This window comes from Gaeumannomyces tritici, assembly GCF_000145635.1.
Source record: "Gaeumannomyces tritici R3-111a-1 unplaced genomic scaffold supercont2.5, whole genome shotgun sequence".
In the NCBI taxonomy this organism is placed as follows: domain Eukaryota; kingdom Fungi; phylum Ascomycota; class Sordariomycetes; order Magnaporthales; family Magnaporthaceae; genus Gaeumannomyces; species Gaeumannomyces tritici.
The window spans coordinates 2,654,467-2,666,040 of NW_008804549.1; the positions used below are offsets into that span (position 1 = coordinate 2,654,467).

Below are 11,574 nucleotides of genomic sequence, written 5' to 3' on the forward strand. Positions count from 1 at the left end.
CGCGGTTACACGCATCGCAGGCCTGGACCGATCCAGGCAGGGATCGAACCTGCAATCTCTTGATTCGTAGTCAAGCGCCTTGCCATTTGGCCACTGGACCTATGCTTAAGATGTGTGGAATGTCCTCCATGCAGGCTTATAATGTGGGTTTGGGATGACCCGGAAAATCCTTTGTGGTGGCCAAGCCCCGGTGGTTTTTGTCACACAGCTTGCTTGCCCTGGACCTCTTTTCTTATGGGCACGGCTCTACAAAGTTTAAAAAGTCGGTTTATTTATCTAAGTTTTTATTACCATCTCACTAATAGCCCCTCGACAGGCCATGTCGCCATGTCGGTCACCCTGCGAGGGGCATGCGAGGTGCTCTCTATCAGCCCCGATTGGCTAGTACAGGGCCGCCAAAGCCGCAAGCGCAAACACGGTCATCACGGACGAGGTGACCGACACAACCGCCGAAGCAGCTCCCTGAACAGGACCGCCCGCGCCCGTCCCGTTCCCGCACCGCCCGTCGCCGGCGACCTCGAGGAGCACGGCCTCGGCCATCTGGATCGGGAACTCGACGTTGCCGCCCTTGCCGACCCTGACGACCTCGCGCCGGGGCGAGCCGACCTGTGCGCCGGTCCTCTCGTCGAACGAGACGCCCGAGACGCGCACGCCCGACTTCGCGTTGCTTCCCGGCCCCGTCATGCGCACCACGGCCACCTCGGCGCCCTCGCACCACGGCGTGGCGGCCACCGTCATGCTGGCGCGCGGCCGGTCGCCCTTGCTGTGGAAGGCCGGGTCGACGTTGTCGGCCGTCGAGATGGTCGACGGGTTGCTGAGGCCCTCGGTGCCGTTCCACACGCCCATGTCGAGGAAGACGAGCTTGCGGAGCCGCTTGGCTGAGTTGCTGCTGCTACGCCCGTAGACGCCAAAGCCGCTCAGGTCGCTCGAGTTGGCGCCAGGCAGCGCCGCGATCTCCAGCTGCTGCCCCTGGCTCCCCGGCTGCTGCTTGACGACGTGGGCGACAAAGTAGTGGGCGTACCAGCCCGGGCGGATGCCCATGGTGAGGGACTCGTTCTTGAAGTAATAGTCCCTAGGCACGAAGGACGAGTACTCGCTCATGGCGCCCAGGTGGTAGTAGACGTGGCTGATGCCGAGCGCGGCCAGCGTGAGCGAGTAGTCGACGTTCCAGAGCGCGCCGCCGAGCGTGTCGCTGATGCCGCTGCGGCCGCTGCAGCTGATGGAGTTGGTCTCGCCCATGACGAGCGGGGCGCCGCCGACCTTGCGGGACGCCTCGACCTGCGGCGCCAGCTGCGACGTGTTGAGCCAGACGGTGGTGTGGTTGGACAGCAGGTCCAGGCGCATGCGGTGCCAGCGGGCCGGGTCGCACGTCGACATGGGGTACATGTGCACGACGAAGCTGTCAATGTTCAGGCCCCCGCGGGGGGCCTCGTTGACGAGCCCGGCCCGCGTCGTCACGTTGATGATGTCCATGTCGTCCAGCTGGTCCTGCTGGTCCGGCACCCAGGGCGGGTCGGCGAACGAGGCGGCCACCCACTTGGGGGCCTTGTCGCCGGCTTCGCGGAACCACTGGGACTCGCGCACCATGGAGGTGACGTGCCGGAACTCCTTGACGTAGTTGACGACCCCCCACGACGAGTTGCGCCAGCCCTTGTTGATGAAGTGGTCGATCTCGTTGCCGAGCTCGAACCGGACGAGCTTGGTGCCCAGCCCGCGCCACGCGGCCTCGGCCTGGGCTCGCGCCGTGGCCCAGTCGCTCTGGTTCTCGTGCATGTTGAGCGTGTAGGTGAGGTTGGTGCGCGGGTCGAAGTAGTCGCCCCAGGCCTTGAACCAGGACCGGCTGATGTTGAACCGCCTCGCGGTGAGCGGCGTCGGGATGGCCACGGCCGTGGTGTTGAGCACGCCGTCGTCCACCAGCGTGGTGTTGTCGGCAGTGTTGCCGCCCACGCGGATCGGCGGCGGGTGGCCCGTCAGGCCCGTGATGGACTTGAACAGCGTCGCCATCAGGTCCGTGCTGATGAAGTCGTTCACCCACACCGGCTCGACCGAGTAGCCGATTATGTCCCGGTAGAGCGGCTCCGTGTGCGGGTTCTCGGGCAGCGCCACCTTGTTTCCATGTCGTTGCGCCTGGCTGGTGCCGGCGCAGGCCAGCAGCAGCGCGAGGGCTGCCGTCCTCTGTTCGAGCAGCATTGATGTGACTTCGGTGCGTCCGAGGCTCCGGTGCTACAGAAGTGCGACCCCAGGGGGACGAGAGCCAGTACTAAGAGCTGGAGAGGGTGGCCAGATGACAGCACCCCGTGGTTAGGCCTGATGCTCGCTCGGGGTTTTTATAGATGGACTGCGCAAAGTAAAACAAGCCAAGTCCCGCTCGGAACCGGCATATTTTCTCTTGCCAAGCACCGTTCAGATCCCATATGCATCCGATACCCTCGTCAAGACTTGGTTCCCCCGCAACCGAGAAAAAAAAACCATGGGCCGATTCGGGCCGGCGGCTGTATAGGTCGCCTGCTCGGCCCCTGTCCAGGGTTGCTTTCATTCAGGAACCGGTGTCACGCGCTGGCAACGGTAGCAGTGCTGCGTCGTGACGTCGATGGGGCCACGAGTTTGGCGACGTCGAGGGGAAGCATCCCGCTGCCGGGCGAATAACAGATGGCATACGAGTCTGTCGTCTCCCCCTCATTTCCCCGCACCGCACCAACCCCCTCGCAGCCGAGCCAGGAACGTTACATGGCCGGGGAAGAGTGAGATGCGAGGCTCTCGGTCGACTGCCAGGCGAGGCGGCGATGGAGGAATGGCTGCGGGGCTGGCCCCCGCCGCTGCAACCCTGTAGGGGTTCCAGGTCGACACGCTGGCGCTATCCTGGCTTACCCCGCGGGGATGTCGGGGCAATCTTCTGGCGAGATCCTAGCAACAACAACGCTTTTTTTTCCTTGCCCGCCCTTCGAATTCGGGGAAATACCGGTACTGGAAGTTGGGGTGAAAACCTGGATGAGGAGAGCGCAGATCCATGTTGAGGGGTTGAACTTGAACCCCAGCGGAGTAAATGCATTCCACTAGCCACGGCATCCTCGCTGAAAGAAGTGCGGCAGGACTGACATCAGGGATAAAATCGCCGGGATACATGAGCTTCGGTCATGTTGAACCACCCAAAACTCCAGTTCCTGGCCGCCACCATCACGGCCAGGGGTAACGCCGCCGACGGAGAAGATGCAAAGAAACGAGCCCGACCCGAAGTAAAGCCAGAACAATGAAGAAAAATAGCCATATCTCGGTCCTCAAATGGGGTCGTGGTTGATGATGGCTGAGATTTTTTGCTTGGCGCGCGACTATAATCGTCATGTTAGCCTCCTTGCATCCCCAGATGAGCACACCACCACAAGGCACAAACCTCAAACGGAGCAAAGTGCTCGTCAATCTTCTGCAGCTGCTCGGCCTCCATCTCGACAAAGTACGCCGTCTTCTTGGACCCCATCTCGCGGACCTTGTGCCTGCTCGCCTGGCTCCAGCCGTCGATCCAGATGTGCCAGCCCGCCGAGGCCCTCCTCGAGACGACGTCGAAGCCGTCGGGGGCGAAGACGTAGGCGATCGAGTTGTCGTACATGGCCGAGTAGATGGCCCGCAGCTCGGCCCGGAGCCGCCGGACCGTGGCCAGATCCAGGTCCGCCAGCGACGCCCGGCGCTCGAAGTCGGGCCGCGCCAGCGTCATGACCCCGTTCTGCCCGTTGGCCCTGAGCAGCCGCGGGAAGTGCGGCGCCAGGAACGGGATCTGCGCCACCTGTCGCAGCCGGCCCTCCTTGGACCGGCCGAATTTTCGGCTGGGTCGTGTCCAGACTTCGTCCTGTGGGGTTGTGTCGGACACTTTTTAGTTCCCTTTGTCGGCCTTATGGCGGCGTCGTAAAGGGCACTCACCCATACGAATATGCTCTCGCCATTCTCGTCAACATCATGCCTCTCTCTCCAAACGAGCCTTGCTGTGCGGGGCCACCGCCCCGAGTGTGGTGGTCTCATGGCCGTTGTGGGTGATAGTGGAGTCGAAGGGGGTGAGCTCGAGGTTGACTTCATTTTGTATTCTTGTGGGCTGGATCTGCAGAATCGTCCAGGCGGTTGGAGGCTTTGTCGGGGTGGTGATAAGCGGGGACGGTGTTGGTTGGACGGCTTCGGTTCTTTCCAAACGGGCTATATTAATATAAGCAAGCCCAGCCGCTCCGCCACAGCCAGCTGGGACATTATGTCGTTAATAACGCTGGGCGGAATGTGGTGTTGGGTTGGACAAGCTGCCTGGGAAATCCACTCAAACTTGCGCATCGCTCTCAAACATGCTCAAACGGGTGTCTAGGAGAGACGTTTATTTCCGCATTAGGCCTGGATCCGCTTGTTAACTTTGTGTAGCACCAGCCAACCAGAGCCTCCGCTGCTCAATTCTGCTCTCTGTTTTGGGATAATTCGAGTGCTCAGCGGCCATCACTCAAACCAAACCAAACCAAAGAAGCTGCAGCCTTGAATAGTGGCAGTCATCACCACGATGCATACTAACAACCTAGGTTTTGCAAGTAGGTAATTATGCTTTGACTACCAAATCACTTGCCTACACTTTTCCCTCTCTTGACTCAACTAGCGGTTCAGACCAGCACTTTGGCCAGATGTTCTGCCGCCTTCTCATCTTGCCAGTCCACCAGGACTCGATCTTTGGCCTCTTCCATATTCTGCTCCACAAAAGGCTCCATAGCCTCCAGCTGAGATGGCGTCAGGAGCTCGAGCCGCGCCTTGTGGTCTGCCTCTTCATTGGGGCCGAAGAAGGCCGGGTCCAGATACCGCCAAAAGAAGAAGTCGAACGACCAACTCTTGCGGGACACCCAGTTGATCATCCAGGACTTTGTCCCCCACCTGCGGCGCATCCTCTGGGCGAGCGTCTTTTCCGCCCCGGCGCCGCCTGCTGCCAGTTTCTCTTCCTCCTCCTCCAGGACGTGGAGGAACACTTCAAGCCGCGGCCCATAATCTTCCAGCCACTGCCTAACGCCCTCATCCCATCGGTCAGGCGCTTCCAGGAGCAGCCACCAGGGCGGGTCAAAGGCGAACTGCGACGGGGCCATGTACGCCCACCCCCAGTCGATGACAGCAACAACCCGGCCGCCTTTGTCGACTAATACGTTTGAGGGGGTGAGGTCTTCGGAAAAGAGGCGGAAAGAGGCCTCACCCGGATCCGACCCGGCGTCATCGTGTTTGCCACCATGATCCAGACCCTTCGAGAGCCGGCCTTCGGCGGCAAGCTTGCGGAAGAGCTGGCGGGCGACATACTTGTCGCGAGCGTCGTCCTCGTCGTCGACGGCGTCGTTGTGCTGGAACACGAGCTGCGTGAAATGCATGTCGGCCAGCGCCGAATAGCAATCGTCGGCCGTCGAGTACGTGCCGGAAGGCAGTAGCGAAGTGGGGACCTTGGCGTGGTTAACCATTTCGTTCATGTTTTGGATTAACGGCCTGCCGCGGACCGAGATGGAGCCGTCCTCGTCCTCGACCAAGGACCCGATCTTCGGGAACTCGAGAGTGGACAACTGCGCGGTGATGTTGGCCATTTGGCGGTAGAGGAAGCTAAGCCTGTCGTTGGATATGTTGGGATCCAGTGGTTCAGATTTCCCGGCCTCACGTATGGGGTCTTTCATAGCCTCGAACAGAGTCCGGGCGTGATCAACGTAGTCCATGATGATAAATGGACCCATGCCGGTCGGGTTTTCGGCGGCGCTGCCATAGTGATACACTTTGGGCACCGGGATGGTAGTATGCGCGGCCACGAAGCGCATCGTGGCCACCTCGTATTTGAGTTTTTCCTCGGGAAAGCATACGGGACCTGGATTTTCTGTCAGCGTCGAGCAACACCAAGGTTCTCCCAGAAACCTAAGCACCTTTAGTAGGAACACGGAACACCACAAAGAGGAGCCATCATCATATTCGAGGCGGTAGCAGATGTTGTACCCGCCCTTGAGGGCACGTGGAGCCTCACGGCCTTGCCCGGCTTGTGCTTCAAGATGAAGTCTCCGATGGCGCGCTCCAGAGAGGCGCTTCCGAGGATGGTGGCCTCCCATGCATCGTAGGCCTCGTCGCTCTTTTCCCAGGCGAGGTCATCTGGCGACTGAAGGATCGACCGCAATTTGGGGGGCATAGCAAGGTAACAGATGCGGGGTTGGCCTCGGCGGACTCTAATGAGTGAATATGTATTGAAAATGGGGTGCAGAGGGTGACAGCAAATGACCAAAGGTAACAACTTTGTAGAGAGTAATTGTGGTGAATAGATCGCGGCGGAAAAGAAGCGCGGGGTGGGAATGCACACAGACGAAGGGGGCGGTGTCTCCTCGGCCGGCCAAGGCGAGACGCAGGCCATAAGCACAGCAAAAGGGAAGGACGAAACGAGGTTCGAACTCGTGACCTAAAGATAAGTCGCTTCTTGACTGCAATCTTTCGCTCTACCACTGAGCTATTCGTCCTTGTTGGGGTTGACGATGCCGTGGGGGCTGGAAGGTGGGTTGAATGCTGTCGTTCTGGGGCGGTGGTGGGCCTCGAACACTGACAGAATGGGGTAATGGGGGCTATTGACAGGTGTCATCAGGGAATGAAAAGGCTCCAAGTGGCAGGAGGAGAAAACAAAGTTTTGAAACAAGAAAAAAGAACCAGACACGATTAGAAAATCATAAAAGTATCCGAGGCGATCCGTCCGAATAATGTACAGTGTTGGTGTTGCTCAAGTGAGCTACGGGTATCCCATCCAGGTCCACCCTCTCCCCTACAACCGTCCTACTTTCCCTTGCTCATTATCTACACCTCGGCTCAAACGACAATGCGGCGGTCGATGCGCATCGACGAGGGCGCAGCAGCAGCAGTCCGCCGCGGCAGCGCGGCGCCGGCGGTGCGGGTGGCGTGGTACAGGGTCAGTGCGGCGTTGACGGCGGCAACGTCCGGGTAGGGGTTGAAGCTAGCCATGAACTGGACGCGCTGCTCGATGGCGGCGGGCGAAAAGGGGCCGGTGCGGGCGCGCAGGTCGGCAACCTGGTACGGCTTGGGCCTCCAGAGCGGGTCCATGGGGTCGAGGAAGCGGGCGTTGCTGCTGTTCCTGTCGAAGGCAAAGTCGGGCAGGGACGTGACGTTGAAGGCGGCCATCATGTCGTGGTCCTCGTGGATGAGGTTGTGGCAGTGGAACATGTACAGGCCGTCCCAGGGCTCGTAGTGCGCCTCGATCAGGACGCGCTCGTTCTTGGCCAGCCAGACGACGTCCTTGAGGCCCGCGGCCTCGTACGGCTGCACGCCGCGCTCGCGGCCGCCCTCACGGCGCAGGATTTTGAAGTCGACCAGGTGCACGTGGATGGGGTGCGTCCAGCCGCCCGAGTTGTTGATCAGCTCCCACACCTCGACGGTGCCGCGCTGCGGGCGCGCGAGCACCCGGTTGGCCACGTCGGCGAAGCCCACGCCGTTGATCAGCCACTCGCTGCCGCCGCGCTCGAACCGGAAGCTGTGGTCGACGATGCTGCGCGACGGCGGGAAGGCCACCTCGCGGAGCCGCGCGGGCACCACCGACGTGTCGGGGCTCGCCAACCGGCTGGCCACGTTGAACTTCATGATCTTGCCCGTCTCCTTGTAGTCCTTGTCGGTGCCGACGTCGCCGACATCCTCCTCGTTGCGCCTGAGAAAAACATGATGTGTCAGATTTGCATACCACAAAGGAGGGGGCGGAAGCTCGAGATCCAGTGCAGTCTCCCGATGTTTGACTTACAGCTCGATGGACTGGCCGGCATATTGAGAAAAGTCAAAGACCACCTCCCAGCGCTCCGCAAGAGACATCCACTGCCCAAAGAAGCACAGTCAGCAAAATGGTCGCAACTATCATCAGTCTCCCAACGTGGCACATACCAGTCTGTTGGAAGTGACGGGGGTCTCGAGGAGCCCGGCGTCAGAGGCGATGACCTGGAAGTCGAGCTTGGTCTTGAGCGCGGTGCTCTTCGCAAAGAAGAGCGAGAAGGAGCGCGAGACGGAGGCGTCGAGGAAGCGCAGGCGGTACTTGCGAGGCTGCACGTTGAAGAAGGGCCACGGCTGCCCGTTGACGTGGATGACGTCGCCCCAGAGGCTGTCGCGCTCCCCGGCGGGCGAAAACAAGGTGCCGTCGTTGTTGTACTGCTTGGACGTGATGATCAGAGGAATGTCGAATTCGCCGTAGCCCGAAGGGAGATTAAGTGCCCTCTCGGCAGGATCCTCGATGATGTATGCGCCGGCTTGCCCAAAGTACGCGTTTTCAGCCGTCTGTTGATTTGACATTGCCTTGTTAGCATACCTCTTTGGCTCCCAACAAACCCCCTTCTTCTTTTCCACCTCTTTTTATTTCCAAAACAGCTGCTGGCAGACTTACGATGGCGACGGCGTGGTCGTGATACCACATCATCCGGCCCTCCTGCGAGTTCGGATAGTAGTAATCCTTATATTGTCCAGGGTTGGTCGTATCCTCGGCCCAGCCGTCAAAGGGCGCCCGCGAATACGAGCCGTGGAGGTGGACCGAGTTCGGCAGCTGGGCATTGTTGACGAAGCGGACAATGGTCTCCTGACCCCTGGGGACTATAAAGGTAGGGCCGGGGGATATACCGTCGTATCCCACCATCCGGGCAGGGCCGAGGTTGGGGTACACCTGCTGGCTGAAGGGCTTGATCTCGACTTCGTAGTACCATATCGGCCTCCCGGTGCTCGTGTTGGTGACGATCCTGGAGAGTCGTGTTAGCCATGCCCGACACACGCCTTTTCCTCCCAACCATCGGGCGACGGAGACTTACTGCAGCGGCCGCTTGACGGGCGGGATGGGAAGCGGGAAGTTGTAGATGTATTTGTACGGCGGGCTCTCCCAGTCCTTGCGCCTCGTCAGGGGCGCGTGGTCCTCGTGGACGTGCTGCTTATGCACGGCAGGGTCCATGTTGGTCATGTTGTACGTGTATCCTTCCCACCCATCGTAGCCTTTCCATATGGTCGGATTCGATCCTGCAGCCGCAGAGGCGAAGAGCTGCAGGAGCGGGAGGGCGACCGAACGAGTGCGCATCGTGACGGCTCACGGCGAGGACGAACCAAGGGTACAATCCCTGAGAAGGTTCAAGGGGAAACGAGTGTGAGCAGGCCTCAAGGCTAGGGGGGCGGTCTGGCTTGGGAATTCCAAACGACATGCATCATGAGAAGTTTGGGAACGGTCGTTTATATAAGAGAGCTCGACGCCGTCCCTGGTCGTCTTGGGCTGATTCGCGCATGCGGTCCGGGGGCCTATCGTGGCCCATTGGCCTTCGCACCTCTTCCCGCCGCCGTTATCATAGCACACTCGAGATACCATACTGGACTGCAGCGGTGGGGCCATGGTGGGAAGGGGGTTGGGCCGTTCGCCTTGACCTGGACTAGGCCATGATCGGCGGCTCGCGAGGGAAGGAAAAAAAAATAGGCCGTAGCCGTGCATCGCCGCAGAGAGTAGAGAGGTTTCGCCAAAGAAACTAGGGCCTCGGGGCCGGACCGATGCTCGACTCCCAATATTAGCAGCAGGGTGGTCCCGCTCGGGCCGAAGGACGTGGGTCCCATAGGCAGCCTCCTCAGTCCCTCGTAATGGCATTGTTATTGCCTTTTTATCTTCTCGCTTGCCATGGGCTGAGCTTTGTATTGAACACTTGTCAGTTGGCTGCAGATATCGAGTCACGAGCATGGGCCAGAAACAGCATAAGCCAGTCGAGGCAGTGTCGTCAGTGGTCGACCGAAAACAAAGCTGAAAAAAGGTATCCTCCTCACCTATTTTCAGCCAGCGGCTGGTGGAGAACCCAAGGTCTCGATCCGACGTTTGGGCGGCCATGATACTTCTGCAGTGCTAGGGCTCAGTTGTGGTTTACAGCCGGGGGTCTTGGAAGGCGGGAGCATCGAGACTAGCGTGCCCGCGCCCGTGTCCTCGAACAGGGTCCGATCTAATGGATCGATCAGCACGGCTCTTTCTTGTGTACCTTTGGGGGTCCCACCATAGAAAATAGCCAAGGTGGTTGAGGTGACTAGCAAGACGACCTAGACGTCGCCTGAGCTTCCCCGATATTCCAATGAGCGGCCTTTCTGGGAAATGCATCGCTGCCCGGGTCGGTGAAGCTACGACGGAGGCCAAGAAAACATGTGCCGAAGGGCAGCTGGGCATGCCCGAGAAAGGAGACGCAGGAAAAGTTCAACAGGAAGAGACAGCGCTCCCAATCTAGGCCGACTTGTTTGGGCCTCGTCCCCATCACTTACGGACTGGCGCCTTGGCTGGCTCCTTGGCTCTCTCAGATGGCGCTCAGGCTGGAGGGGCATTGATGCGCCACCTGACCTTCGCAATTCGACTTCTCGTTCACCAGGATGTCAAATCGGAAGACCTGGGGCGCGCAGGGGCTGTCGAGCTGGACAAAGCTTGGACATAGACTTTGGTCAACGGCCGAAGAGCAGATACGCTCGGGTGTGAATATCGGGTTGTGGATATGAGGTGACTTATACAGCCGCGCTGCGCCCCGTATACGCGCACAGGACAGCGATGGGGCAAAACAGCGACGTTTCCACAACGGGAATTATAGTTGTTAGCACATATTTGTACCTGCATCCTCTGTCCCGTGCACAATTCTCAACATGGCGGCTTGGACGGAGACTTTAGGTGTTGGCTGGGAAAGTTCCGCCCGTGCTGACCGCAATCGATAGCCAGATGTTGACAGGATGAACCCAGGAGCATCACCCAGGGTAGGGCTTCGAACGAGGCCTGCGCTTCTCGAGACTTTCGGTTTTCGTCCGACCATCCCGCCGCCAGGGACCGTCGTCATTGCTGCCGTCCGATCCTTCGACATTTATCTGAACCACAGCGGGAGAGCTGCCGATAGATTTTTAGTCGAAGGGACGGTGGAGGCAGAATGCAGTGTAACTCCGACTACCCCCAAAGTTCTTGGGCTGGGGCCGACGCTCTGTGCGGGTTCGCCCGTTTAGGCAATTGATTTAATGCGTGCCTACCAAGATACTTGGACCGTTCTCACGATTCTTTCTGTAATTTCTCCTTGGTTTTGATCCCAACGGCAGCCGACCCTTATTACATATTGTCGTCTCCCCGCATCGGAGGGTTTCCTTCCTGGGACGAGTCTGCGCAGGAGAATACCCAGAACAGGGATCATGTCCCGTGATCGCAAGCAATCCTTCAAAGGAAGAACAGACGCGAGTGGAGATTCGTCTCGCACACAAGCTGAACCTGGAAATCCGAGCTGGCCAGTGGCGAACAAACATATACCAAGCATTGTTTTCTGACTATCGATAACTCACCAACCAAATCCTGTGGGCTCTTGTCAGCGCGCGACGACTCGATGGCATCGTAAACCCGCCGGAGAAACAGAAACGGGATGCGATCAAAGGAGCTCTTATCCCCTTGAGCATGGAACTGCTGAGCTGAGCAGAACAGTTCGAAGGACCTGAGGAGGCGGTCGGTCTCCAGGATCTTGGACCTGTCAGTAGATTTGCTTGGCAAAGCCACTATTGAACACGACTCGGGTGTTTTTTTGGGGGGTTTTGGGGGGGGGTTTTTCAGGG

General features: G+C 59.4%; 4 protein-coding genes and 2 non-coding genes across 6 annotated transcripts; all 6 read right to left on the bottom strand.

The window, feature by feature from the left end:
• Positions 1-28: 28 nt before the first annotated feature.
• On the bottom strand, positions 29-100 carry GGTG_20196. Its single transcript has one exon. It is a non-coding gene; the product is annotated as a tRNA-Arg (tRNA).
• Positions 101-381: 281 nt separating this feature from the next.
• On the bottom strand, positions 382-2,190 carry GGTG_09889 (hypothetical protein; the record flags this gene model as incomplete). The annotated part of the gene is made up of 1 exon (XM_009227748.1): positions 382-2,190. One exon carries the CDS (start codon positions 2,188-2,190, stop codon positions 382-384), a length of 1,809 nt encoding a protein of 602 aa, XP_009226012.1.
• Positions 2,191-3,275: 1,085 nt separating this feature from the next.
• GGTG_09890 (hypothetical protein) lies at positions 3,276-4,062 on the bottom strand (the record flags this gene model as incomplete). Its single annotated transcript, XM_009227749.1, has 3 exons — positions 3,276-3,326; positions 3,389-3,838; positions 3,910-4,062. The coding sequence occupies 3 exons, from the start codon at positions 4,060-4,062 to the stop codon at positions 3,276-3,278; spliced, it is 654 nt and encodes a 217-aa protein (XP_009226013.1).
• A 437-nt stretch (positions 4,063-4,499) lies between these two features.
• GGTG_09891 (hypothetical protein) lies at positions 4,500-6,476 on the bottom strand. The gene is made up of 2 exons (XM_009227750.1): positions 5,898-6,476; positions 4,500-5,842 (listed from the first exon to the last, which is right to left on the bottom strand). The coding sequence occupies exon 2, from the start codon at positions 5,793-5,795 to the stop codon at positions 4,620-4,622; it is 1,176 nt and encodes a 391-aa protein (XP_009226014.1). The 5' UTR covers positions 5,796-5,842; positions 5,898-6,476; the 3' UTR covers positions 4,500-4,619.
• GGTG_20197 lies at positions 6,391-6,476 on the bottom strand. The gene has a single exon. It is a non-coding gene; the product is annotated as a tRNA-Cys (tRNA).
• Positions 6,477-6,816: 340 nt separating this feature from the next.
• GGTG_09892 (hypothetical protein) lies at positions 6,817-8,962 on the bottom strand (the record flags this gene model as incomplete). Its single annotated transcript, XM_009227751.1, has 5 exons — positions 8,802-8,962; positions 8,387-8,732; positions 7,894-8,280; positions 7,757-7,827; positions 6,817-7,666 (listed from the first exon to the last, which is right to left on the bottom strand). The coding sequence occupies exons 1-5, from the start codon at positions 8,945-8,947 to the stop codon at positions 6,817-6,819; spliced, it is 1,800 nt and encodes a 599-aa protein (XP_009226015.1). The 5' UTR covers positions 8,948-8,962.
• Positions 8,963-11,574: the final 2,612 nt, after the last annotated feature.

What these genes read in the sequence shown, in the direction of transcription:
- GGTG_09891 (XM_009227750.1), bottom strand. Translation starts at nt 5,795, where the DNA reads ATGCGCTTCGTGGCCGCGCATACTACCATCCCGGTGCCCAAAGTGTAT.